We start from the raw sequence: 24,939 nt of genomic DNA, 5'->3' as shown, positions 1-24,939 counted from the left end.
GGAGATCTCCAGCCCCTACTTGGAGAATAGCAACTCTATTTGATTCCATGCATATTTAGTTCATCAGCTGGGATCCTGTGAAGGAGCTCCACTGTTAGAAGGGGCTGATTTTTATCAAATCTCCTCTGATGTAGTGGTTCCTCCTGCCCCTGAGGAGTGGCATATCAGGGCATATTGGGCTGCTGTGGGAAGGGGTGAGATGAGGAAGTCATGCTCCACAGAAATGCTTCACAGGATCCAACCTGTTCATTTCAGTAAGCTAAGTACAATTAATTCTGTTGCAATCCTTTGAAGTTTTACCTAAATCACACTGGCCTCTGGCAGACTTATTTCTGAATACTTATTACTTATACAAAATAGTTCAATTTTAGACACGTTGGTGTGGAAATGAAACATACACAAAATTAAGATCTACTTCCAAATAAGTTTCACACTTTTCCTAAACTAGGTATCATTGCGAATATCTGTTGAGAACTGAGATAAGGAAGGATGTGAACCTATACAACCAATACTTGGAACAAAGTAAACTAACTAAATTAAAGCAGGGTTCTAGTCCCACTAGTTGTGGACATCTAGCAAGCTGCGCAGTCAGTTCCGTAAATTTCGATTCAGAAACACACTAAATAAAGTTAGAATTATATCTTAATGAGCCCACTATTTATGCATTTATTTAGTGTAAATTTATTTATTGTAAATTGCCTCAAGCTGATGTTCTGGAGAGGCAGCACAAATATATTCTAAAATGTAATAAATGCGAATAAATTCTATGCATGCTTATTCAACACTGGGCCCTCTGAATAAAGCAGAGCGTCCTTCTTAGTAAGCGTGTTATAGATATTCAGCAGCCCCATGGTGCAGAGCACTAAAGCTGCAGTCCTAAGCTCTGCTCACGACCTGAGTTTGATCCCGGCGGAAGCTGGGTTCAGGTAGCCGGCTCAAGGTTGACTCAGCTTTCTATCCTTCCGAGGTCAGTAAAATGAGTACCCAGCGTGCTGGCGGGAAAGTGTAGATGACTGGGGAAAGCAATGGCAAACCATCCCGTAAAAAGACTGCCATGAAAACGTTGTGATGCGACGTCACCCCAGAGTTGGAAACGACTGGTGTTTGTACAGTACTATATATATAATTTATTCATTCAGGATGCTAGACTGACACGGAGGGAGATGATCCAAGCTTCACCCAGCACTTTAACTCAAATCTGCTTGGCATTCTACTCAAGATACACCGAAGCCTCCTTAAGATCAGGATCTGAAACGTCTCTCCCCCTCTCCCTTTGTTTTTAACACCCTGCTTGATGAAGAAATCATGCAGAACTTGAAAACTTGCATTGGTTCATGGACATTGTCCTTGTGGGACTGCACAAGGACAATTCCACGAACATTAGTTCCATCCGCAACTGTGTTATCAGTAGTCGGCGCGGCGGGAAGCCGGTCTACGACGAACGGGGATAAGAACTCAGGATCTGTGAGGCGCCGAAGGCCGACGCGCCAAGCACCAAACCACGAAGGCAGCCCTCCCCCCTCTTTTCGAACGTTTGCACGCGCGCAACGGCTGTCACTGCGAGACTCTCGCCGCCGCCACCTCTTCCTCGTCCTGCCTTCTTTTCCATCGAGGGGAAACCAGCGGACACCTCCCAGCCCCGTCCCTTCCTCTCCTGTATGGGAGGGGAAGGGACGGGAGGGTAAGGCAGCGCACAGTCCCTCAACCCCTCTTTGCGCCTGCGCGCGAGCGTCTTACGCTTACCAGCGGAAGTGATCCATTTCGCCCGTGCCGTCTTGGGTCTGCTTCCGGCGCTCTTTGTGTTTACCGGTTCCTTCTGTTTCCTTACCGGCAGCGCCTGAAGCCATCGGCGGGATGAGTTACGAACATCGTCGGGATTGGAGCCGCGGTGGCGGCGGGCCTCGCTCTTCCCAGTCGTCGTCGTCGTCTTCTTCCTCCGGAGGCCGTAGAGGCGGCGGCGGGGGAAGAGGAGGCGGAGGCGGCGGCCGTGAGCGCCCACCTCCTCACCTGAAGGGCCGCGAGATAGGCTTGTGGTACGCACGGAGGCAAGGCGAGAAGAGCCGAGAGACTGAGAGGCAGCAGGTGAGGCGGCCGCAGGAGAACTGAGGGTGCGGGCCGATATAGTATCCCAGCTTTCCTCCCCCGGACACGTTAGCCTAGGCTGTTATCAGACCTGATTCCTCAATTGATTCTTGGCTAAAGCACATCTCTTAGGCTGCATGGCACAAAATCCTGGTTTCTGACGGAATTAGATAGGGAGCTGCTGTCGGCCCCCCTATAAGAACAAGAGAGATGCCATGTTGAATCAGACCAGTGGCCCATCTAGTCCAACACTCTGTCACACAGTGACCAAAAAACCCAGGCGCCATCAGGAGGTGCATCGGTGGGGCCAGGTTGAGCCCTAGTTGAAGTAATGCATACAGCATTAGTATGTGTATGTATACATTATCAATACATGATAAATGTATCTGCCTTATTTATATGTGTCCCATTTAAGTCATAATCCCAAAAGTTCATGGTGGATGGAGGTAGTGCCTCTTGCTCTCTGTGGTTTTCTTTTATCAGTTATCCCTTTGGGGTCAGGTGTGAGCACATGGAACTGCTTCATACAGTCAGACTGTTGTCTATTGAGGTCATATTGTTACTTGAACTAGCAGCAATTCTTAGGTTGAAGCTCTTCACATCACCTGATACCTGGTTCTTTTAACTGAAGGTGCTGGCAATTGAACTTGGAAGCTAGGGTTTATAAAGCAGAGTGTTTTTGCAGGTGAGCCACATCCCACAGATCTGGTCAGATCTGACAAGCTTTTGTGAATGTTAGAAGTCTTAGTTTTGATGTCAAAAAATTGAATTTGCAGAATGGCTCTCTGATCAAGCATCTCTGCGAAACGTGACTCATAAAGTCGACAGGCATGTAAGAAGACTGGAGCCTTTGGAGCCATTATTCTAGGGGAGTTGAATTTGCTTCAACAATAAGGACTATGAATTTGTGCTCTAAAAGAAAGTTTCAAGAAGGAACTTCTCTATAAAAATTGTATGGAGCAGTGATGATAAAATTGGTTAGAAATTTGTGTTGTGGAATCCACCCCCTTTGAAAAATTTTCTGTACTGTGTATAAGGTATCTTTGTAAAATAAGAAAAGATTCTTCAGGTTTATAAATTCTTTATTATTTATATACACAGTGGTGTTGATTTTGGTCTGTAATATACTGTGTTGCCATTTTGTTTGTTAACCTACGAGGTGACACTCCATGCAACACCATAAAATCTTAGAAACAACTGTTTATTTACTAGTTGGGATTTTTTAAAAGAGCAATGTGAAGTGAGGTGACCAGGAGCACTGTAATTGTGAAGCTGTTGCAAAGTTTGTCTTTCTCATGTGCCCACCAGATTAGCTTCTTTGGTTGGTGGGTCAGTCAGGAGTGCCTGTCCCTATAATCTTAATTCCAGGGCAGGAACATAAAGGAGAAGATAGTACCTTTTGTTGCATGTGTCAGTTTTTTATTTGCTAACTATGTATGCTGATGGATTCCAGTTAATGTAGTGGAGGCATATTGGCCTGTTTGTTCCTTGCATTTCTCTTTTGTGAGTACCCTAGAAGATCCTTGCACTGTATGTACAAGAGGGTTGAAATTATCCTCTCTTTCTAGAGCAGCTGTTTGAGTATTGATTATTTACACCTTGATCCTGCTGCCCCTCTAAGGAGCTCAGGGAGGGATATGACCCTCCCCAAATATATCTTCTCAGTAGTCCTGCGAGCTAGTTCATATCTGTGGACAGTGGCTGGCTCAAGATCATCCAGTGACTGTAATGCCGGAGTGCAAATTTGAAATCTGAGTCTTCGCAAATGAAAGTGAATTGTGTAGCCACTACATCACATTAGTTCTTCTTCGATAATTTCAGGGGTTTCCTGGTGTTTGTGTGATTATTGTTTGCTGGTCAGAATGTTTTCTTGAGCTTTATATGAAAGCATTATATTTATAACAGACATTGCATTGGTATTCCTAAACTGTCTGAATAGTACTTTAAAAAAATAAGCTGCCTTTCTCCCTGTTTGGGACACAAAGAATCATACAAAAGCAGTAGGACAATACCAGTGGAGGTCTGCAGCACCAATCAAGCTGTTCATATAGGTTTATCTCCCGCAGCAATTATATGCCCTTCTAAAAGATTTGTGACTTTCATCTTTTTCTAAAAAATATGGAAGTCGGAGAATACTCAACTTTACTGCTTTTACAATTTCAGATAGCAACAATAATTCATACAGCTAAAGCAAGAATATGACTGCATCTTGGATTCTGAGCATGCTGTCCTTTTTACAATTTCCTTGAACTAAATGTGCTTTTTTCCCATACATTAGAGAGCTGTGGTGCGTATGGATGAGCGCAGAGAAGAACAGATTGTGCAGTTGCTGAACACTGTCCAGAACAAAAATGAAAAAGAACAAGAAGCCATGTCCTGGTGGTCTGATGAGGAAGGGTAAATAAGGCTTTTTGTTTTGGATGACATTTTTTTGTAAGTAAACAGGCACAAAATAATTTAATTCCAAACTAAGTGAAAGATAATTTGTTTTATGCAATGGTGAAACTTTCCATTATAATGTTTATGTGTTCATCTACTACTCAGCATCTTGCCCTTCTGTAGCTGCACATTACAGAAATGGAACTGGCAAAACAGGCTGCTGACAAGCATCATGATGACTGAAGTGACGCTGATCAATAAAATTTATCCAGCTACCTAAAATTAGAGTGATACATCAAACCCTTAGTCCAGGGGTGTGGGACCTTTTTTCTGCCAAGGGCCATATGGATATTTATAACATCACTCACAGGCCATAAAAAATTATCAACTTAAAAAACAGTGTTCTGCCAAGGGAGAATGCGTTAGGCCAGCAAATAATTGTTTTTTTATTTGAAGTCATGTGGGGAGAGCTTAATCTGGCACACACACAGCCCGCCGCCCTAGGCAAATGCATAGGTCCAGGGCTTTTTTGTAGAAAAAACCCAACAGGAACTCAGTACCATATTAGACCACCTCCCCTAATATTAGTATATTAGGTCACCATCTGGGATAATCAAGTGCAAACTGAACTGTGACGGTAACTTTTCCAGGCCTTGCAGCAATTCTGGCTGGCCAGCCAGGCCCTAGGGCGGCTGCCGCACAGTACATCTGGGCCCTGTGATCCCTGCCTGGCCTTGGCGAGGCTCCTGCACAGCGCAGCTAGGCCCCATGATCCTCGCTGGCCAGCCAGGCTCCAGGGAGGCTGCCACATGGCTCGGTTTGGTCCAGCAATCTCCAAGGGCCACACCAAGTGACGGCCCTCAGGACAGAGGTTCCCCACCCCTGCCTTAGTCCATTGATGTCAGAATCATTTGCCTCAGACTGACTTTAGCTCTCCAGGGTCTCAGGCAGAGGCCTTTCACATCACCTAAAACCTGGTCCTTTATTAAGTAGAGATACCAGGGATTGAACCTGGAACCTTGCAATGCCTAGCAGATTCTCTACCATTGAGGCATGACTTTTTAAAAATTAAAATTTGGTAAGTTTGGGGAATTAAAAAGGAAGATAGAAGCTCCTGGGCATAATTATGTACCGAAGTCAAACTGCACTTGGATGCTCAGCTTTGATATCCCCCCCCCCCCAGTAAGCAGCAGATTCCTAAGCTGCACCTTCTGTCCAGATATGGTGTGGTGACTGAATTGGTGGGGGTCTCTTTCTGTCAGGATCCTTCTAAGGGTGAGAGAAACAAAATGTGCAGCTGTCATCCTTGTGGTTAGTTTCATTCTAAAGGACAACCTGGGGAATGGTGGGGCTGGGAGGCGGGGAGAAGAGAAGAAAGTGTCGGCAAGCCAAACAGTAGGTTGCCACCACAACAATTATTGGGCAAACTGGAAACTGCAGTGTACTGATTAGCAAACACTAGAAATAAACCACTGCATTTTTATGTTGCAAATAAATGCTTAAGCAATTTTTTTCATAATGATGCAATTATATTATTATCATCACATACCAAAATTCATTAAATGTCCATAGAAAAATCAAAAAGTTATTTCACACCACTCTTGTAAGGTAGTACTTTACAGTCCACTGTCTCAGTTCTCCTTTGCTTGAAAGACATAGACAGTACCACGCTTGTATATGATTCCTCCTATGGGTAGCAGACTGAAGTCTGACAGGTGCAGCGGCTACACAGATCCTAGGTTCAGTTCTGTGTTTCATTCACCTTCCACTGGCTGCTTTCTTTTAGCTTTGGAACTTTACTATAAATAAAATAATCATTTACTATACAAATCATAACAAAGCATAACAAATATTTCTCTGATACAAACCAGTCAATGCTTACCCCGTGCTAAAGGCAATTGCTCACACATTACAATACAATGTTACTTTGCAGCTTGCACCAATGGTTCTCAAACACAACTGATTCTCAGGCAGCATACATAGTTCCATACAGCTGTATCCAATTTACACTTAAACTGATATACACACATATATTTTTATGCCATTTTTAAACAAATACAGACAAATCTAAGTGAAGCATTCAGACCCCAGGGGGACATGGTCTGGAATTTATGAATAAAAAGGGCTTCCTTTTGCAGTAGGATTTTAGAAACATTCTCTATATTATATTGATGCCCTTTATAAGCATACACCACTGCACACTGTATCTCATCACATGAGTGTCCAAATTCAGCACAGTGCTGGACAATGGGAGCATCTAATATTCCCTGACACATGCGACTCTTATGTTCCAAAAAACGTGCCCTCAAATTGCGCAGACTTCTGTCTGCTACCCTTAGGAGGAATCATATACAAGCATGGTACTGTCTACGTCTTTCAAGCAAAGGAGAATTGAGACAGTGGACTACCTGTTGGGTGTTGTACTACCTGACAAGAGCGATGTGAAATAACATTCTGATTTTGAAAGTACTGCCTTACAAGAGTGGAGTGAAATAACTTTTTGATTTTTCTAATGAATTACGGTTTGTGATGATAATATAATTGCATCATTATGAAATAAATTGCTTAAGCATTTATTTGCAACATAAAAACGCAGTGGTTTATTTCTAATGTTACCTAAATAATTATTTGCAGGATCTGTTGATGTCAGTTAATCATGGATAGTCGTGGTTGTATACATAATTGTAAATACAAAGTTTATCTGAGCTACTGACATGTATCCTCCTTAGAGTGGGAAGATTTATGACTAATAAAACTTGCTTTAGGTACACAAAAGAGGCTCCTGTGAAACCAAAACCAGTTGTGGAGAAACCTGTTGTGGAGAAGGCTCCTGAGAAAATGAGACCCATCTTGGGGAAAACATTCCTAGATCGAGATTCAGAATATCTCTTAGACGAAAATATGCCAGATTCTGGTTTAGATGAGCAACTTAAAGAAGAATTGGGAAAGAAAAAATCTGATCCCAGATATACTGAAATGCAGGTATCATGTTTAAGAACATACAACTGGTTCAGTGTTTTGTTTTGTTTTTTAAAAAATCTCTTATTTAGTAGAAATTGCATAAATATATTAAACTAGTGTATTTAATTATTTAGGATTTTTAAATGTTGTATTGGAGAAACTGTGTGTGGAATGTGTATGTGTTACTTAACTTGGCATCTCAAACAGTATTATAATGCAATTAATTGTGATCAAGATTTGGTTTACTTGCTGCAGTGGACAGGCCAAGTCATCTGAGCTGGCTTGCAGGATCTCTCAGTACTCATTTGCCATTTAGGATGGGAGGGAAAAACCACATGGCATCTCTAAGAAGTGCAAGGAGAAACTCATAGGCAAGAAGTGCAGGGTGGCACTAAAAACTACTTCTCAGCAATGATCTTACTTGGGGGCTAAAGATTCATAGCAGTGGTACTTCCTCCTCGTGTTCTTATTCATAATTAGCCTTTAAAAGAAAGCATTCATTTGGGGGTGATCAGATTGGCTTCGAAAATGTGAGGTGCTTCTCTGTGAATAGCTCTGTAGTTACCAGGATATAGTTTTCATATTTGGCTACATATGTTGTATGAAATTGGATTGCTGCTTAAAGTTCATAAAGTAATGCTAGTAAATGTTGTTCAAGCAATATTAAATTTGAGTGTTACCACATTTATTACTTGTTCCAACGTGTACTTTAGTTTCACTAAACTCTTTTATTTTACAGAAATTTCGTGAAAAACTGCCTTCTTACGGGATGAGAAAGGTAAATATGTCTAGTGAAATTATGTACTCTAATATTTAAGGTAAACAAGACTTAATTCAAATGAACACAGATTTGGAAGGAAACCCATTGAAGCTATAGGATAAACCATTTCTATGAAGGTATAAGTATTTAGTGACAGTGGTGGATTTATAGATAATTTAAAAACCCAGTTCCCTAGTATTTGTGCTGAACTGCTTACAACATTTAACATATCTATTTCTGCATTAGGTGCCAGACTTAGCTTAGTGACTGCAACAAATTAAAAGTCATACAAAAATATTATGGACTGATACAATTAAAACTAATCAATCAAATAAGAATGTCAGCATTTCTATCCTCTGCTGAGCTTTCATGTTCTCTGTGCAGAACCAGTAGCCAAACCACAGTATATATATATCAATTGTTTCCATAATTGACTTGTACGTTTTCATGAAAATGTTTCTTGGTATAATCCTTTACAATGGCTTAGATGGCTCTTCCATACTCACTTTTCTATGGCATTGCTCTTATGAGAAGCCAGAAGACTAATATCTTTTCTAGGCTCTCTAGGTTCTTGACCAGGCAGAAATATCGAGGTCTTAAAAGACATGTAGTAGAAAGAAAGCCAGCAAGTCCACTCTTACCTCTATACAACTACTTCTGTTGCCTTGAGTACTACTTCGCCAGTTTGGAGAGCCAGTTTGGTGTAGTGGTTAAGTGTGTGGACTCTTATCTGGGAGAACCGGGTTTGATTCCCCACTCCTCCACTTGCACCTGCTGGCATGGCCTTGGGTCAGCCATAGCTCTGGCAGAGGTTGTCCTTGAAAGGGCAGCTGCTGTGAGAGCCCTCTCCAGCCCCACCCACCTCACAGGGTGTCTGTTGTGGGGGAGGAAGGTAAAGGAGATTGTGAGCCGCTCTGAGACTCTTCGGAGTGGAGGGCGGGATATAAATCCAATATCTTCATCTTCTTCTTCTTCTGCAAATGGAGAGCAGGAAAGGACTTATTTAGGCTCTTCCAGGTATAGGTAGTGCTATAGCATGAACTGGAATGTGGAAATTGGTTTTTGTTACAGCTGAAACAAGAATAGGCATCAACCTAACCGGATAGTTTTTGAAGGTTCTTCAAATTTGCTGTTAGAGGATGGATGCAAAAAAAAATCTTATACATTTTATGTTTAAAACAGGAACTTGTCAGCCTTATAAACAGTAGTCAAGTAACTGTTATAAGTGGTGAAACTGGTTGTGGGAAGACAACCCAAGTTACTCAGTTCATTTTGGATGATTATATCAAAAGAGGCAAGGGGTCTTCCTGCAGGATTATATGCACTCAACCTAGGAGGATCAGTGCTATTTCCGTAAGTATTGCAATAGAACTCTTTGAGTCTTTCCTTTGAATATTCATCCTGCAATAAAATAACAACCATGTTCATAAAAAGTTATTAAGATCTTAAAACGGTGTTTTTTAATGTTAAGGTAGCAGAAAGAGTTGCAGCAGAAAGGGCTGAAGTGTGCGGTAATGGAAAGAGTACTGGATATCAGATACGGCTTGAAAGGTACAAATTATGTTTTTTATACTTGATCTTAGCCAGAAGGCTGAGAAACAATAACTTACTTTTAAAAAATAGCTTTTATACATCAAGGGAAAATTCAGATGAATATCTCTGAACTGTTTTTAGTCAGAGTGGGAATTTTGGTTCAGTGTTACCTACCTGTTCATGTAGTAAATGGGTTACTAATTTGTTAAGGCAGCACACAGCTGTCTTAACAGTCTCTTCAGATCTTTTAAATAGGACACCATTTCATTGATACCTTGACAGGGAGATAGGCTTGTGATAGTCCCCTACACTCCTGAGCCTGCTTTGGTGGGGAGGGCGGGATATAAATCAAATAAATACATACAATAAATGCACGCTACACTATGCAGCATTGAATTTATGATTGTGCCCAAGGTTATATTGTTGTGGTGTGCAGATTCTTGGACATTATCTTCTCTTTGCACTGGCACAACATAATTTTTGGTGGGTGTTCTTTTGGGGTTAAAATGATAATAAATAATGTGACTGTTGTGTAGATGCTTATTGGGTGGAACCATTAGATATAAGGAGCTTGTTAAATAACCTTAATTCAGGGATTGACCAGCCTGTTTACAATTAAGTCATGCTGGCTTGGTCAATATTTTATGTGAGTAGCTGGTCATAAACTGCATAGAGCTTCACTCTTATAGTTTGTATAGGTGTTTTTGGATTCCTTTCCTAACAGTCTTAAGAACTGAGGCTATGTTACTCACTTGTTACACTTATGCTATCTTATTTATTTTGATAAAGCTTAACTTAAAAGAGCCCTGAAATCAGCATGTATAGCTAAAAAGATGAACACCCAAGATTGCATCATTGACATTTACATGTGCTGTTTACATGAGCGTGGACTGGTAGAACACAACAAATAGTTCTGTCTTACCTGACTGACATCCATACACTGTTCTCCATCAATCATGTCCTGTGCTGATAGCTCACCTTAATCATCATTCTACACAACTATCCATAGATTGTGTGATCCTTGGTGGTGGTGGTGGTGGTGGTGGTAGTCCTATTCTTTAACACTTTAAAAAGTATGTGCCTTCCTTCTGACTTTTCTGGGATTTTTCAAATGCTTCCAGAAAAAGAAAGAAAAGGAATTGAAGTATTCTTAATGGATTTCTTTCAGCCGGTTACCAAGGAGACAAGGTTCAATTTTGTACTGTACAACTGGAATTGTCCTGCAGTGGCTGCAGTCAGACAAGTAAGTATCTTCAGCTTCAGATGAAGCTAATGAATGCCTTTCTGTAAGGGTTTTCTTCGTGAATCAGCTGCTGCTGATAGTTGTATCTGTTATGCTCATTCATTCCCATTTATTTTTGTCTCCATAATAAGCACAGGGTTGTCAACTCTGCACTTTTGTATTTGTTGCAGGCTGTTGTCCAGTGTTAGTCATGTAATTCTTGATGAAATCCATGAGAGAAATCTTCAGTCGGATGTTTTAATGACTGTTATTAAAGATCTCCTAAGTGTACGTCTAGACCTCAAAGTAATACTAATGAGTGCAACGCTGAATGCTGAGAAGTTTTCAGAATATTTTGGTATGTTCTGCTACTTGTTAATATTTGAGAGCCTTTATTTTTCAATAAATATTACATTTTCAGTGTTAGTCCAATTAAAAAAAAAACCAAGTTAGATACATTTCCTGTAATAAAATCTAGACTATTTTTCCTTCTGTCTTACCAATATTATAGTCAAATGGAGTGTTTGAGCAAATGCAGGAGAGAAACATCCAGGATGCTTGGTTTAAGATTTTCACAAAGCTACTTTTGAGGCATCCTAAAAGACTGATGTAAGCTTTTGCTAGCCAGAGCCAGATACCTGTGGTATTTGCCATGTTGTTCTTTTTGCAAGGATATTAAACACTTTGTCAGTGTCTTCAGGTTGTTGTCAACTTGACAGTAACTTCACTGAAACTGTTTTGGGCATCCAATTGAGCCTCTGCTTTGCGTATATGTTGAAAACACCAGCATTTGCCCATAAAACCAATATAATATAAGTTTTCTGCTGTTTGCAGTAGAACTTGTTTTGTCCCTTGCATTCGCTGAGAAGATTACAGTCCAAACAGGACCTCCTCCTAAATGCTACCTGACAGCCTCTACAGATTCTTGGAAAGGGGCTTCCACCAAGTCTCAATAGGTCTTTACTTGGACTGGTAGCTTGCAGTGATTTTCTGAGTAATAAAAGGAGGCTTATGCTTCTCTTGTTTGCCCTCCTTCCTCCTCACGTCTATTTTAAAATACGCATTTGGTTCTAAACCAGCTTAGCTTGTTTTATAGGGTGAGTGTGTGTGTTTTATTGTTGTAATAAAACATAAAAGTGGCACTTTGGATGTAAATGTTCCTTTCTTGCTTTATATAATGCCTTCGTATTCTTGTGTAGGTGCACTGCAACATGCTAAAATACAGTAAATGGCTTTGATGCCCACATTTTTCTCTCACATGACAGATCATTGTCCTATGGTCCATATTCCTGGGTTCACCTACCCTGTCAAGGAGTACCTTTTGGAAGATGTAATTGAGAAACTACGGTTAGTATGTGGTCTGCCCCAGTAATGCCTTTGTAATTGACGGTATTTTTAACTTGTGTGTTTGCAGAGGTATCTTCTGGTTTTATGGATCTCACCAGCGGACTGAGGCAGAACACTACTACAAGGAACTGTAGGGGTCCAGAATAGACCAGGAAATAAATGACTGGAATATCCTCTGCCTTTTTTAGTCGAAAGCAGCAGTAGTCTATGGGGGAGAAGGTTTATTGGGAATTGTGGTATGGGGTGGATAGTGGTGATACCACTTGCTTCCCTTCTCTCATGTTTTCCCTACTGGAATGTCATTTCCCCAACTTAAAAGCTGCTCTTCTTTCTACCGGGGGGGAATCTTCCTAGGTATGTGTCCCCACCCCTCACCCCTGGACATATGGCAGCTTCTGGAAAAATAAATCAATCTCAAATTTCAAAATGATTGAAATTTGACTCAGAGCCATATTTATTTCTGGCCTTATTCATTAAGTTATACCTCTCTTTGTGTTTGAAGGTATATTCCAGAAAATGCAGACCACAGACCACACTGGAAAAGGAGGTTTATGCAAGGACACGTAAGCAGGCCAGAAAAGGAAGAAAAAGAAGAGGTCTATCGTGAGCAATGGCCAGATTATTTAAAGCAACTGACAGGAAGGTATTTATATTGTTCCACTTGTGCAGCTTCATTTCCTGCCCGTCTAAGGTTTGCACTATATGCATATTAGCCATGTAAATCTGGATCGAGGCGGTTCAGTAGTACTGATGTTGTTGGACCTGTCGGTGGCGTTTGACACAATCGACCATCATTTGCTGATCCACTGCCTTGCTGACGCAGGGATTCAGGGGTTCTCCTCCTTTCTCTGCGTTCGGGGACAAAGGGTGGCGATCATCCCAGAGACATCTGTTTAACTGTGGTGTGCCTCGGGGCGGTGCTGTCCCTGATGTTGTTCAACATTTATATGCACCCCCTTGCCCAAATTGTCTGGAGATAAAGGGCTGGGTTGCCATCAGTACGCTGATGACATCCAGCTCTGTCTACTGATGGATGGCCGACCTGCCTCTGCCCCAGAAAATGTAGACCTGGCGTTGCAAGCCGTGGTAGGGTGGCTTAGGCTGAGTCGTCTGAAGCTGAATCCGATGAAGACAGAGGTCCTTTGCCTGAGTTGCGGCAGCCCAGGAAGGGAAGTCCCTCTACCAGCTTTTGATGGGGTGCCACTAATATCGGCACCCAGAGTCAGAAGCTTGGGGGTGCTGCTGGAGCCCACATTGGCAATGGAGGCCCAGATAGCAGCCACTGCTAAATCTTTCATCTTCGGTGGGTAAGACAGTTGGTCCCCTTCCTTGAGCGTAGCGACCTGGCAACTGTGATCCATGGGACAGTCACCTCAAGACTAGACTATTGCAATGCCCTCTACGTGGGGCTGCCCTTGTCTTGTACCTGGAAACTGCAGTTGGTACAGAATGCAGCAGTCAGGCTATTATTGGGTCTCTCTATATGGGAGCACATACAGCCAAGGCTGTGGGAACTGCACTGGCTGCCAATAATATTCTGGATTCACTACAAGATGCTGGTTATTACCTTTAAGGTGCTATATGGCCAAGGACCTGTCTACCTTAGGGACCGTCTCTCCCCACATGTTCCCCAGAGGGTACATAGATCCGGGACGCAGAACTTATTGTTGATCCCCAGACCGAGGGAGGCAAGACTGAAGTCTACTAGAGAGAGAGCCTTCTCAGTTGCGGCCTCCTACTGGGAAAACCAACTTCCAGAAGAAGTAAGGGCCTTGCAGGACCTTGCTCAGTTCTGTAAGGTCTGTAAAACAGTACTATTTTGACTTGCCTTCAGCTGAATTATAGTACAAGAGGACACCCAACTTCGCTGAACATATTGAAATTAATACTAGCACCAGAACTCTTTTAAATTGTTTTAAACTATTTAATTGTTATTATCAACTGAATTGTCAAAACTCCAATGTTTATTCACTGTTTTATTGTTTTAGTCTTCATTATTGTGAGTCGCCCTGAGCCTGCTTAGGTGGGAAGGGCTGGATATAAATCCAATAAATAAATATGTAGCAAAGTAATTTTTGCTGTATTCAGCAGCATGGAAGAGCTTCGCAAATATGCAAGATGCTGGAGAAAGTTGTAGCAGTATATGGTAACAGCAGTTTCTGTGTGTAATACTCCGAACTTTTTCATGGTGTTTAATGATATGCCATTTTGCCTGTCTCACACTGTTGTATTTTATTAGTATGTTCAGTTTGTTAGCCTAGTTTTGTAACTATCAGATCCCAGCTTCAAAATAGCTATTCGAATACTTTTATCTGTTTTCTTCCCCCCCCCACTTTGAATAAAATGAGAGAAACACTGCATGCAGTAAAATTCACAGTTTTGTACAAGATTAAATAATGATTTTTACTTGATCTGTGTTTTTTAGGTATTCAGAAAGTACAATTGAGGCATTGGGGATGATGGATGATGATAAAATTGACCTTGACTTGATTGCTGCACTAATCAGGCATATTGCTCTTGAGGAAGAGGTGAGTTTTAATTTGGTTTGTGGAACTTGATTTTTAATTATTTATTCCTGATTAGGTTGGGTGCCATCTATCCAGAGTGAATCACTTTTCAGCAGGTTTTTTTTTGTAGCAGGAACTCCTTTGCATATTGGGTAAGGCCACGCACTCTTAGTACAGGGTCTACTGTAAGTTCCAGGAGGATTGGCTACATCAGGGGTGTGTGGCCTGATATGCAAAGGAGTTCCTGCTACAAAAAAGCCCTGCTTTTCAGTCATGTCTATTTCAGTAGGTGTGCTTTAAGTATGCGCTTAGTCTATCTATTGAAATGAGCGGTCTTTATACACTGTCATCTTTGGCTGGATCATGCCTGTCAGTGCTGGAACACATCTGTACTATGCAGTGCTGGTAGAGGAAAATGTCTCCTAAAAATAGTTCTATGTTGTTGAGATTTTTATAATCTCCAACGAGCAGTTTTCAAAGAGATGTGTGAAATAATTGGGATTATTATGTCAGCATAATAAACTTGGTATGACTGGCTGTTTGGTAATTAGAGATACTTAAGCCTGTCAAGTCAGATAAAATTTTGCAAGTTTAGTGAAAACAGTCTTTTGTATAAGCTCCTATGTAAGCATACAGAGCCCTAACCTGGATGGACCAGGCTTGTCAGACCTCATGAAGCTGCTAAGCAAGGTTGTTTGTCCCTGGTTAGTATTTGGATGGAAGACCACGAAGGAATTTCAGGATTTCTAAGCAGAGGCAGGCAATGGCCAAATGACCTCTGAACATATCTTGCTTTGAAAACCCTGTAGGGTTGCCATAAGTAAGCTGTGACTTGATGGCAATTTACACACACACACATGTATGGAATGGCTGACGGACTCATTCTAGAAAATAGTGTTGCATTATCTGGAATTGTATAAAAGCACTGAATGCTAGTTTAATAATTGCAGTGATCTGTGGCCTTCAGGTTTCTATGATTTTGCTACTAGTGAAGAAATAATCAGCTTACCACTTGGACTACTGCACCATCACAGTGTTGCAAACAGTGATGGCGTGCTAGGTGAGATGTTCTGGCTAGATGTCAGTAGATGTTTAGGAGTGGATTTGTAATGATTGGTACTCCATTAATGCAGAAATATGAAAATCAGCAAGTGTTCTTGTATGCAGAAGTCACACTACTACAGCAAACCTGAAAGAGGTGTTGTGATGAGCCTGAGGGGACCCACACAGCCTTAAACTATTTTGAAGATCCAGTTGTGTTTAAACTGTGAACCTCCCCTCCATTACAAGACATTCTTAGGTTAGGTTCACTGCCATGAAGTAAGTTTTGTAGCAAGTAGGTAGAACATGGAGATAACTGAAGCTACATTGGTATGTAAATAACAAAGAACATTTATTTATAGGTTGGTTTCAAACAACAGATCTCCAGGTAGTCAAAGGAGAAACCTGGTTGAGGCACATAAATTTAAGCCAGTTATGCCTTCAGAATGTGGTTTGAATTCTTTTTAATGCTTACAGGTACAAACAAGTTTTCACTGATTAACCAGTAGGTTGAATGCTTTCACCCACACAGGATTCCAACCACAACAGCCTGTCCTGTCCCAAGAGTCAGACTAATTTGTACAAGGTCTGCTCATTACCAGGGACACACCTAACAACACTCTTTTGTCTCCCAGAAGAACTAAACAAGTCTGTTGCGCTACTGGGCACTCTCTTCAAACTGTCTATTCTTCTACTCAGCCAGACTTGAACCGTAATTGCAGTCTCCCAGAGACAGATCTGAACTCCCCTCTGCACTCTCCCTGAGGCAGATCTGAACTGACTACTGCTGTGGTTCCCTCCAACATTTCTTCAGCCTTCTGAAAGTCAATTGGATGCTGAGAAAGCAGTCCCATAGGGCCAGCTGAGTGGCTTTTTTCCCTTCAAAGACAGGACAGCTTCCTGTCTGTCACAAGTGTATTTGATGAAACATGTCCATGACCAGAGTATGCACTGTGGGAAGTAAAGTTGAGAAGACCTTTTTTTAAATGGAGTATAAATGTTATGTTAGTGAGCTGCAACTCAGTCAGTTCTTTCCTTTGGTTTCTTTTCTTTTTTTTGCAGACTGTGAAGACTGTAAATGAATTAATTTTCACATTTGGTATAATGAGAATTTTTGTAAATGCCATCATGTAAGCTTAGCAAAATAGCTTGTGTATTAATAATTATGCATTTATGTTTGTTTGAATTTTTCCTCCCCTATAAATTCTTTTATTCATGCAGGATGGTGCAATATTAGTATTTTTGCCTGGATGGGATAACATTAGCACTCTACATGAACTTCTGATGTCGCAAGTTATGTTCAAATCAGGTAAAATAAGTCTTGGAATTATGATGTAGTATCGTCTCAGTTGCTTTTGCTTAAACTGTCACCCAAGCTTGAGAAACAGTCTTTTCTCTGCCATGTCAGCATGGCATCATGGGTTGTGAAACTGGCAGCATATCTGTACATACGTCACATGTGAAGCTCATACAAATTTGCTGTCTATACGATCTTGTTCAGAAAGGACTGCTGGATTCTTAGATTTATTCTTAAATGTTTACTTTAACTAGATCTCAGCAACCACTGAATCTACACAGCCAATCCACTTTATGTTTTTTAATGTCCTCGAGACCCTTTCCTGTTTTCCATGGAGTCTTGAAACTCAAGTCATTTGGTGACTGTGATTTTTATGTGTGTCTGTAATGTGTTGAGATGATATTTTTGCTGGAACTGTGCTACAGGCAGTCACTATGAGCGACCTTTGTGAGATATAGGCAGTGATAACATCTGGAGTGGCTATTAGAAAGCATCCAGCATGAGAATTGTCACCTCTAATGGGGATTCATATGCTGCACAACTAAGGCTCAGAGGTGAGCACATTCCTCAAGGCTTCTGCATCTGCTCTGTCAGGCATGACAGCAAGCTTGGTGCCAAAGACTACATATAAATTTGTCTAGGACAAGCACTATAGAGTTGTGCTGGAAATTATTGGCAGTTAATTTACTAGTATGGACTTTGCTCCCTATCAGCTATTAAAAACCAGCTTCCGATTATTAACTGGGTATCTAATAGCTGTCCTGACCTGGATACCCCAAGTTTGTCACATCTCGGAAGCCAACCAGTCCTGGTTAATGTTTGGATGGGAGACCACCAAGGAAGTTCAGGGCTGCTACACAGAGGCAGGCAATGGCAAACCTCCTCTGAACATCTCTTGCCTTGGAAACCCTGTGGGGTTGCCATAAATTGGCTGCAATTCGATGGCACTTTACACATACAGATAATCAGGACTTTTTTTTGTAGCAGGAACTCCTTTGCATATTAGGTTACACCCCCCTGATGTAGCCAATCCTCCAAAAGCTTACAGTAAGCCCTGTATGCTCTTGGAGGATTGGCTACATCAGGGGTGTATGGCCTAATACGCAAAGGAGTTCCTGCTACAAAAAAAGGCCTGCAGATAGCTATATGGAATTAGTAAAATTGGGGGAAAGATATCTAGAAATGGGTGCTTCCAAGGTATAAGAAGTAAAGATAGAAACTATCAATATATTTAAATTTATTAAAATACTTAAGTTGCATGTAATGGTTTGCTTGTTTGAAAAATGTTTTCTAATGATTACTAGATATTTGTGTACGAAAGTAAATAAGTATTTTTCTTTTAGGCTGCTCAGAAAATACTATGACTATTGTGTGAGCCCGTATGAGCATTAGTTGTTGGTATAAATTGTGTCTCTAGCTTGAAAAAAACCCTGCATTAATAACTATGCAGTTATACCTTATTTGTCAGATCTCTAGTTTTCAGTTTTACCACTAAATATTTCATTGATGTTTTTGTTCATTTTCAGATAGGTTCCTTATCATTCCTTTGCATTCATTAATGCCTACTGTTAATCAGACCCAGGTAAGTGCTACAGTCGACAGTAATAACTGTAATGCGTATTTTAGGATATCTCAGGTGTTTGACCAGCCTGAACCTCGCCCCCCCTTCCAACTGATACCAAGCTGCTAACATCTTCTTTTTCTGAGAGCATTTGAATTCCTTCCTTGGTTGGTTTTAATTGTTCCTCTCCAGAGAATCTCCTAAGTTTCTAGGGAGCCCTATTTGCTCAGTGGTGGCCCAGACTTGCTACTTTGGCTATTTGTACTTTGGCCACTGTGTCTATGATAGGGTGTAGCTGTTTAATATTTAAACTAAACTAGAATGATTGGTAAATGAAATTGAGCTATTGCTGAGTCTGTTATTGTTAACTTTATGCACCAAAAGAATGAATATTTTAAGCACAAAGTTGAAATCAAGAAAGACATGAATCCCTACTCCTTATGATGACTTTCTGGAAGTTATGGAAATATTTATACTGAGTCAGTAATAGATCTCAATTTGTTTGTTCCCAGTTTTATTATGTATCTGATTTTTTAATGTCATTATATTATAATTTTATTTTTAAAAAAGAAACATATGCTAAACATTTTACATAGGTATTCTTCTATGCTAAACATTTTACATAGGTATTCTTATTGCTAGCAGTCGCTTTCAGCCCATTAACCATCTAACCAATTAGAAAGCTGTTTCCAGGCTAGATCCCCACATTACAAGCTGTTTGTTAACCACTTTAGATGACAATTCACAGCAGCTGCTTGTTAATCACTTTTACTAACCTAAGTAACAATCCTGATAACAAACTGGCATGGGGGTAATAACTTCTACAGCCAAGAAAGTTAATGCTTAGGCAAAAAAAAAAAAAACCCTCTCTTAAAGGAGACCTGTTTCTTGATGGGGATAGTTCAAGATCTGTCGCAGGAAGGGGGGAATCTGCAAGGATTGTTCCTTTACCTTGGCGCAAAGTTATTATGATGTCCAAGCCAGTGCTGTAACTAGGAGATAGCCTAGTAGTTTGAATACTGGATAGCCCTCATTCTAGAATGTACCTGCTTTCAAAAGACTAAAGATTGTATCTTGTATTTTTAATAACCTGCTTTGAACTTCAGTTTTGTCACTATTGTTGTTCTAATGAGCCTTTATTAATAAACTGAATACAAAGCTCTGGATGTCTGGTAATGCTTAGTTGACCTGGGTGAAATTAAGCTAGAATGTGTGTGTGTTGTATGTGTATTGACAAAACCTAAATCAGGAAGACAGATTTCCTGGAACACTCATGTTCTTTGTTTCATTTACACTTTTTTCCTTTATAGGTTTTTAAGAAGACCCCCTATGGAGTTCGTAAAATTGTAATCGCTACCAATATAGCTGAAACTAGGTACATTTTTTGTTTACGCCTCTAGCAACATCTTATACAACATCTTAACAATCATAGCATTGGAAAAAGTCCAGAAAAGGGCAACTAGAATGATTAAAGGGCTGGAGCACTTTCCCCATGAAGAAAGGTTAAAACACTTGGGGCTCGTTAGCTTGGAGAAATGTCGACTGCGGGGTGACATGATAGAGATTTAAAAGATAATGCATGGGATGGAGAAAGTAGAGAAAGAAGTACTTTTCTCCCTTTCTCACAATACAAGAACTCGTGGGCATTCAATGAAATTGCTGAGCAGTCAGGTTAAAACGGATAAAAGGAAGTACTTCTTCACTCAAAGGGTGATTAACATGTGGAATTCACTGCCACAGGAGGTGGTGGTGGCTACAAGCATAGACAGCTTCAAGAGGGGGTTAGATAAAAATATGGAGCAGAGGTCCATCAGTGGCTATTAGCCACAGTGTGTATGTGTGTGTGTGTGTATATATATATAAATTTTTTTGGCCACTGTGTGACACAGAGTGTTGGGACTGGATGGGCCATTGGCCTGATCCAACATGGCTTCTCTTATGTTCTTAACAAAATCAGAGTATTGTGATGAAGAAATATAAACTTATAATATTAGTAGTACCTGTGCATAGTTGAAGAAATAAATAATGATACAGGCATTCAGTGAGGATTCTTTCTGATCAGTTTGGTTTGGAATGGTTTTACAAAGATAACTGTTGTTCTAATGAGCCTTTATTAATAAACTGAATACAAAGCTCTGGATGTCTGGTAATGCTTAGTTGACCTGGGTGAAATTAAGCTAGAATGTGTGTGTGTTGTGTGTGTATTGACAAAACCTAAATCAGGAAGACAGAGGTCCTTTGCTTGGGTCGCCGCGGCCCGGGAGGGGGAATCCCCCTGCCAGCCTTTGACGGTGCGCCGCTGATAGCGGCGGACAGGGTCAGGAGCTTGGGGGTGCTATTGGAGCCTTCCTTAAAGATGGAGGCTCAGATAGCAGCCGCTGCCAAGTCCGCGTTTTTTCATCTTAGGCGGGCAAGGCAGTTGGCCCCCTTCCTGGAGCGTGACGACCTAGCAACAGTGATCCATGCTACGGTCACCTCGAGGTTAGACTACTGCAATGCCCTCTACATGGGGCTGCCCCTGTCCCGAACTCGGAAATTGCAGCTGGTGCAGAACGCCGCGGCCCGGCTGTTATTGGGTCTCCCAAAGTGGGGACACATTCAGCCGGGTCTTCGGACCCTGCACTGGCTTCCAGTGATATACCGAGTCCGGTACAAGGTGCTGGTTATCACCTTTAAAGCCCTATATGGCTTGGGACCTGTCTACCTGAAGGACCGTCTTTCCCCGCATGTTCCCCAGAGAGTACTGAGGTCGGGAACACAAAATCTCCTTACTGTCCCTGGGCCGAAAGAAGCCCGCTTGAAATCCACCAGAGAAAGGGCTTTCTCTGTTATGGCCCCTACATGGTGGAATCAGCTGCCGGAGGAGGTGAGGGCCCTGCGGGACCTTGTTCAGTTCCGCAGGGCCTGTAAGACGACCCTCTTCCGGCTAGCCCATACCTAGCTTGAGAACCTAATGCAACTTGCCAGATTTCCTTTATATATACTTGAATATTTATTAATTTTTAGAGTTTTATCTGTTTTATCTGTTTTAATTGTCTATTCCCTCACATGTTTAAATATTGCTTATTGTTATGTGGGATCTATTGTTGGAAGCCGCCCTGAGCCATTCGTGGGAAGGGCGGGATATAAATTCTAAATAAATAAATAAAAACTGTCTCTTTCTTGGTCTAATTCGAAACCTAAACTTGGAGTCAGTTTGCAGAAGAACTGAAAATAATGTTTTAATATTTTCCTTTTTGGTGGGCTCTGCACTTGGTTTTTGAAGGTGGTTAAGAAGTTAGTTAGTCCAGGCTATGCCCCCTCCCCAGGGGGGTGACCTCTGTTAGAGTGCTTCAGACTCTTCACTGCTTGTTGGTCCAGGGAGAAGGGGTAGACTTGACTGCCAGTGCTTAGCTTTGATATGTCTGCTGCAAAACCAGTTGCTGGTCAGAGCCTTTACTCACTGACCCACTTCCTGTTAGAGCAGGAAGGTAAGAGTTATGTCTACCACTGTAAATTTGGCAAACTAACTTTCAGGCAGACTAACTTTTTGCTTGACATTTTTGTAGCTTTTTTCACTTGACATATGCATTTTTTGGAAAAGTAGTTCACTGAAGCAACTAAGAATTGTCATAATTGCATAACCTTCTAGTCAGAGTGGGCAGTTGTCTTATATCTGGCTTTGCAATGCTAAAGATGACTCTGGATGAAGTTAAAAAAACTAATTGCGTCTTTTTGCTTCCCAACTTTGTAGTATTACCATAGATGACGTGGTATATGTGATAGATGGTGGAAAGATAAAGGAAACTCACTTTGATGCCCAGAACAACATTAGCACAATGGCTGCTGAGTGGGTCAGTAAAGCAAATGCCAAGCAAAGGAAAGGTAGAGCAGGAAGGTAAGGGTTATGTCTACCACTGTGAATTTGGCAAACAGTAACGTTTGTGCAAACTGAAAATGTTAGAATACCTCTCGATGTACTTCTGAGGCATTTAACTTCCTATATCTCCCTCTTACAAGTTAATCATGTCAGCAACCTGTATTAGGTCAGGTCTTTAAGCCTCTCATTCTCTTACCTTAATTTCAGTAAGGTTCTTGATTTATCTAGAACAATAAATTGTATATTGTTTTTATATACAAGGTATGGCATCCTTGTAATAATGTATGCAGGCTGGAGAAGCAAATACTTCATAAATGTTTCCTGTCTCTTTGCAGAGTCCAGCCAGGTCACTGCTATCATTTGTACAATGGTCTGCGTGCCAGTTTGCTGGATGATTATCAATTGCCAGAAATCTTGAGGACACCTTTGGAGGAACTCTGTTTACAAATCAAGGTGATAATCTGCTATTTGAATAAACTATGATCTGTTCAAAAGTTTGTGTGGTGTAGTAGTTAAGAGTGGTGGACTCTAATTTGGATTCCCCGCTCTTCCACATGAAGCCATAGTTGTCTTCATATACTTGTGGACTACTAGTTAGAGGCTGAGATCATAAAGGTGCATAGCCTTTTACCGGAACGTTTTCATAATCCCAGTGGAATTTGACTTCTTTCCCCTTTTCTTGGTCCAGCTTCTCTTGGTTTCAAGAGCAGTCCATGCAGGACTGAGTTGCCAGGTCCCTCTGGGCAGCTAGTGGAAGATGGAGCATGAACTTCCTGGGAGTTAGGAGTTTCTTTGTATGTTTCAGTGATGTGTCCACCTGCCTTCCAGTGTGACCCAGAAATGACATGGGGACATCAGGGAAACACTCTGGGGCAAACATTTTATGGTAGAATTAGCTTCTACCATAGAGTTTTGGCCCCAAAACCAGAGTCACCCCCAATCTTCCCTGTATAACTTCTGGGTCATGTTGAAGTCCCATAGGCACTTTGCTGAAATGTCAGTTGTTACTCCCTTGTTTTGGAAATAATTCCCACCGCCAGCCTGCTGATCAGAGGTGGATAGGTGGGGCCTGACAATGGGGGACCCCCCGCCCCCACCAGGGATCTGGCACTCCTAATGGTGAGGGTGGTTTCTGTCTAAAACATTGTGGGAACTGGCCTAGCAAAGTTACTTTATTTCTGACACTGGGATCGCATCTTGTTTAGAATGTAATAGACCCAGTATTGCTTGTGGCTGAGTTACAGAACAGCCAGCAGGTGTGTAAACAGCTTCCTTTCCTCTAAAAGTAAATGTAGGTCCTGATCCTTGGTCAGCCCCTTCTAGCTACCACTTTGTCCATTTTTTTACTCTCCTCATCTTGACCCATACTGATGTGTCATTCAGGTTATATAATAAAACTTTAATTCTGCAGTCTTTAACAGACCTACTTGGGGAACTCATTGAGCTGCACTTCTGATTGAACATGCTTAAGAAGTGTAAGGATAAAATGGAGGAGAAGAGAATGATGTAAGCCACTCTAAGTCCCTTTTAGCAAGACAGATGTGATATAAATGAAGTACGGTAAATAAAGTCAGTTTTCTAATTTATGAATAAGGGACCATAAACATTGACTACAGGGAAGTATATTGGAAAATACCCTCTGTTTGAAAGTTTATTTACTGTCCTTTTGTGTTTAAATAAAATGACTCTTGGAGAGAAATGTGTAGAATTACCCTACAATATTGTTGGAGCTCACCATCAGTGTATGATATATTAGAATATCCGTGTGCAATTGATGTTGTTCCAGATTTTAAAGCTTGGAGGAATTGCTCATTTTCTGAGTGAGCTAATGGATCCACCATCTCGGGATGCTGTGTTGCTGTCCATAAATCATCTTATGCAGCTGGTAAATTTCTGTTTAGCCCGCATGATATTTTGTGTATCCTACCCATGTGCTCACTAACTGATGGTAGCACATGGCATTGTGGGATGGGAGCTGAAGCAAGAAAATTGGACCTTGTGTCCACTAAGGGGGAAAATGAAGGCAAATTTGAAGTTTCAGAATTGCACACACTTTTGTTTGTTTATACTGTATATAAATTAATTTCATTCCCATCCCATTGAATTATCTTTAAATTGTTCTTGTCAGCAAGTTGAAATTATTCAAAACCATTGTGAAACAAGCTTAGATTACACTTGGATCATTGTGAAATTGGTCAGATAACTTTATGCACAAAATTGAATGTCCTTGACATGTTTGTATCCTTGGACATAATTCTTATAAACAGTGACAAATTAATTTATTTCTGGACTCTTTTCTACTTTATATTATAGACAGGGAAGGCTACTGAAAGATCATCTTCCATTTAAATTGATTGAGTCTGCTTTAGTGTTTTCTTAAACTTGCTACT

General features: G+C 41.1%; 1 protein-coding gene across 1 annotated transcript in view; it reads left to right on the top strand.

Moving 5' to 3' along the window:
• The first annotated feature begins 1,656 nt into the window (after positions 1-1,656).
• Positions 1,657-24,939, top strand: part of DHX36 (DEAH-box helicase 36) — a 31,469-nt gene continuing 8,186 nt past the window's right edge. Inside the window, exons 1-17 of the mRNA XM_060242367.1 lie at positions 1,657-2,082; positions 4,361-4,479; positions 7,227-7,443; positions 8,162-8,200; positions 9,365-9,535; positions 9,654-9,733; positions 10,884-10,958; positions 11,129-11,295; positions 12,203-12,284; positions 12,787-12,927; positions 14,710-14,812; positions 17,054-17,141; positions 18,656-18,711; positions 20,001-20,065; positions 22,424-22,567; positions 22,885-23,002; positions 24,336-24,434. Of these exons, the coding sequence (XP_060098350.1) occupies positions 1,855-2,082; positions 4,361-4,479; positions 7,227-7,443; positions 8,162-8,200; positions 9,365-9,535; positions 9,654-9,733; positions 10,884-10,958; positions 11,129-11,295; positions 12,203-12,284; positions 12,787-12,927; positions 14,710-14,812; positions 17,054-17,141; positions 18,656-18,711; positions 20,001-20,065; positions 22,424-22,567; positions 22,885-23,002; positions 24,336-24,434 (1,992 nt within the window). The 5' untranslated portion in view covers positions 1,657-1,854. The remainder of the gene's footprint in view (positions 2,083-4,360; positions 4,480-7,226; positions 7,444-8,161; positions 8,201-9,364; positions 9,536-9,653; positions 9,734-10,883; positions 10,959-11,128; positions 11,296-12,202; positions 12,285-12,786; positions 12,928-14,709; positions 14,813-17,053; positions 17,142-18,655; positions 18,712-20,000; positions 20,066-22,423; positions 22,568-22,884; positions 23,003-24,335; positions 24,435-24,939) is intronic.

The sequence above is a fragment of the Heteronotia binoei genome, chromosome 6, assembly GCF_032191835.1.
Source record: "Heteronotia binoei isolate CCM8104 ecotype False Entrance Well chromosome 6, APGP_CSIRO_Hbin_v1, whole genome shotgun sequence".
Classification (NCBI taxonomy): domain Eukaryota; kingdom Metazoa; phylum Chordata; class Lepidosauria; order Squamata; family Gekkonidae; genus Heteronotia; species Heteronotia binoei.
The sequence above is the reverse complement of the archived record's forward strand: the minus strand, read 5'-3'. Positions and strand labels throughout refer to the sequence as shown.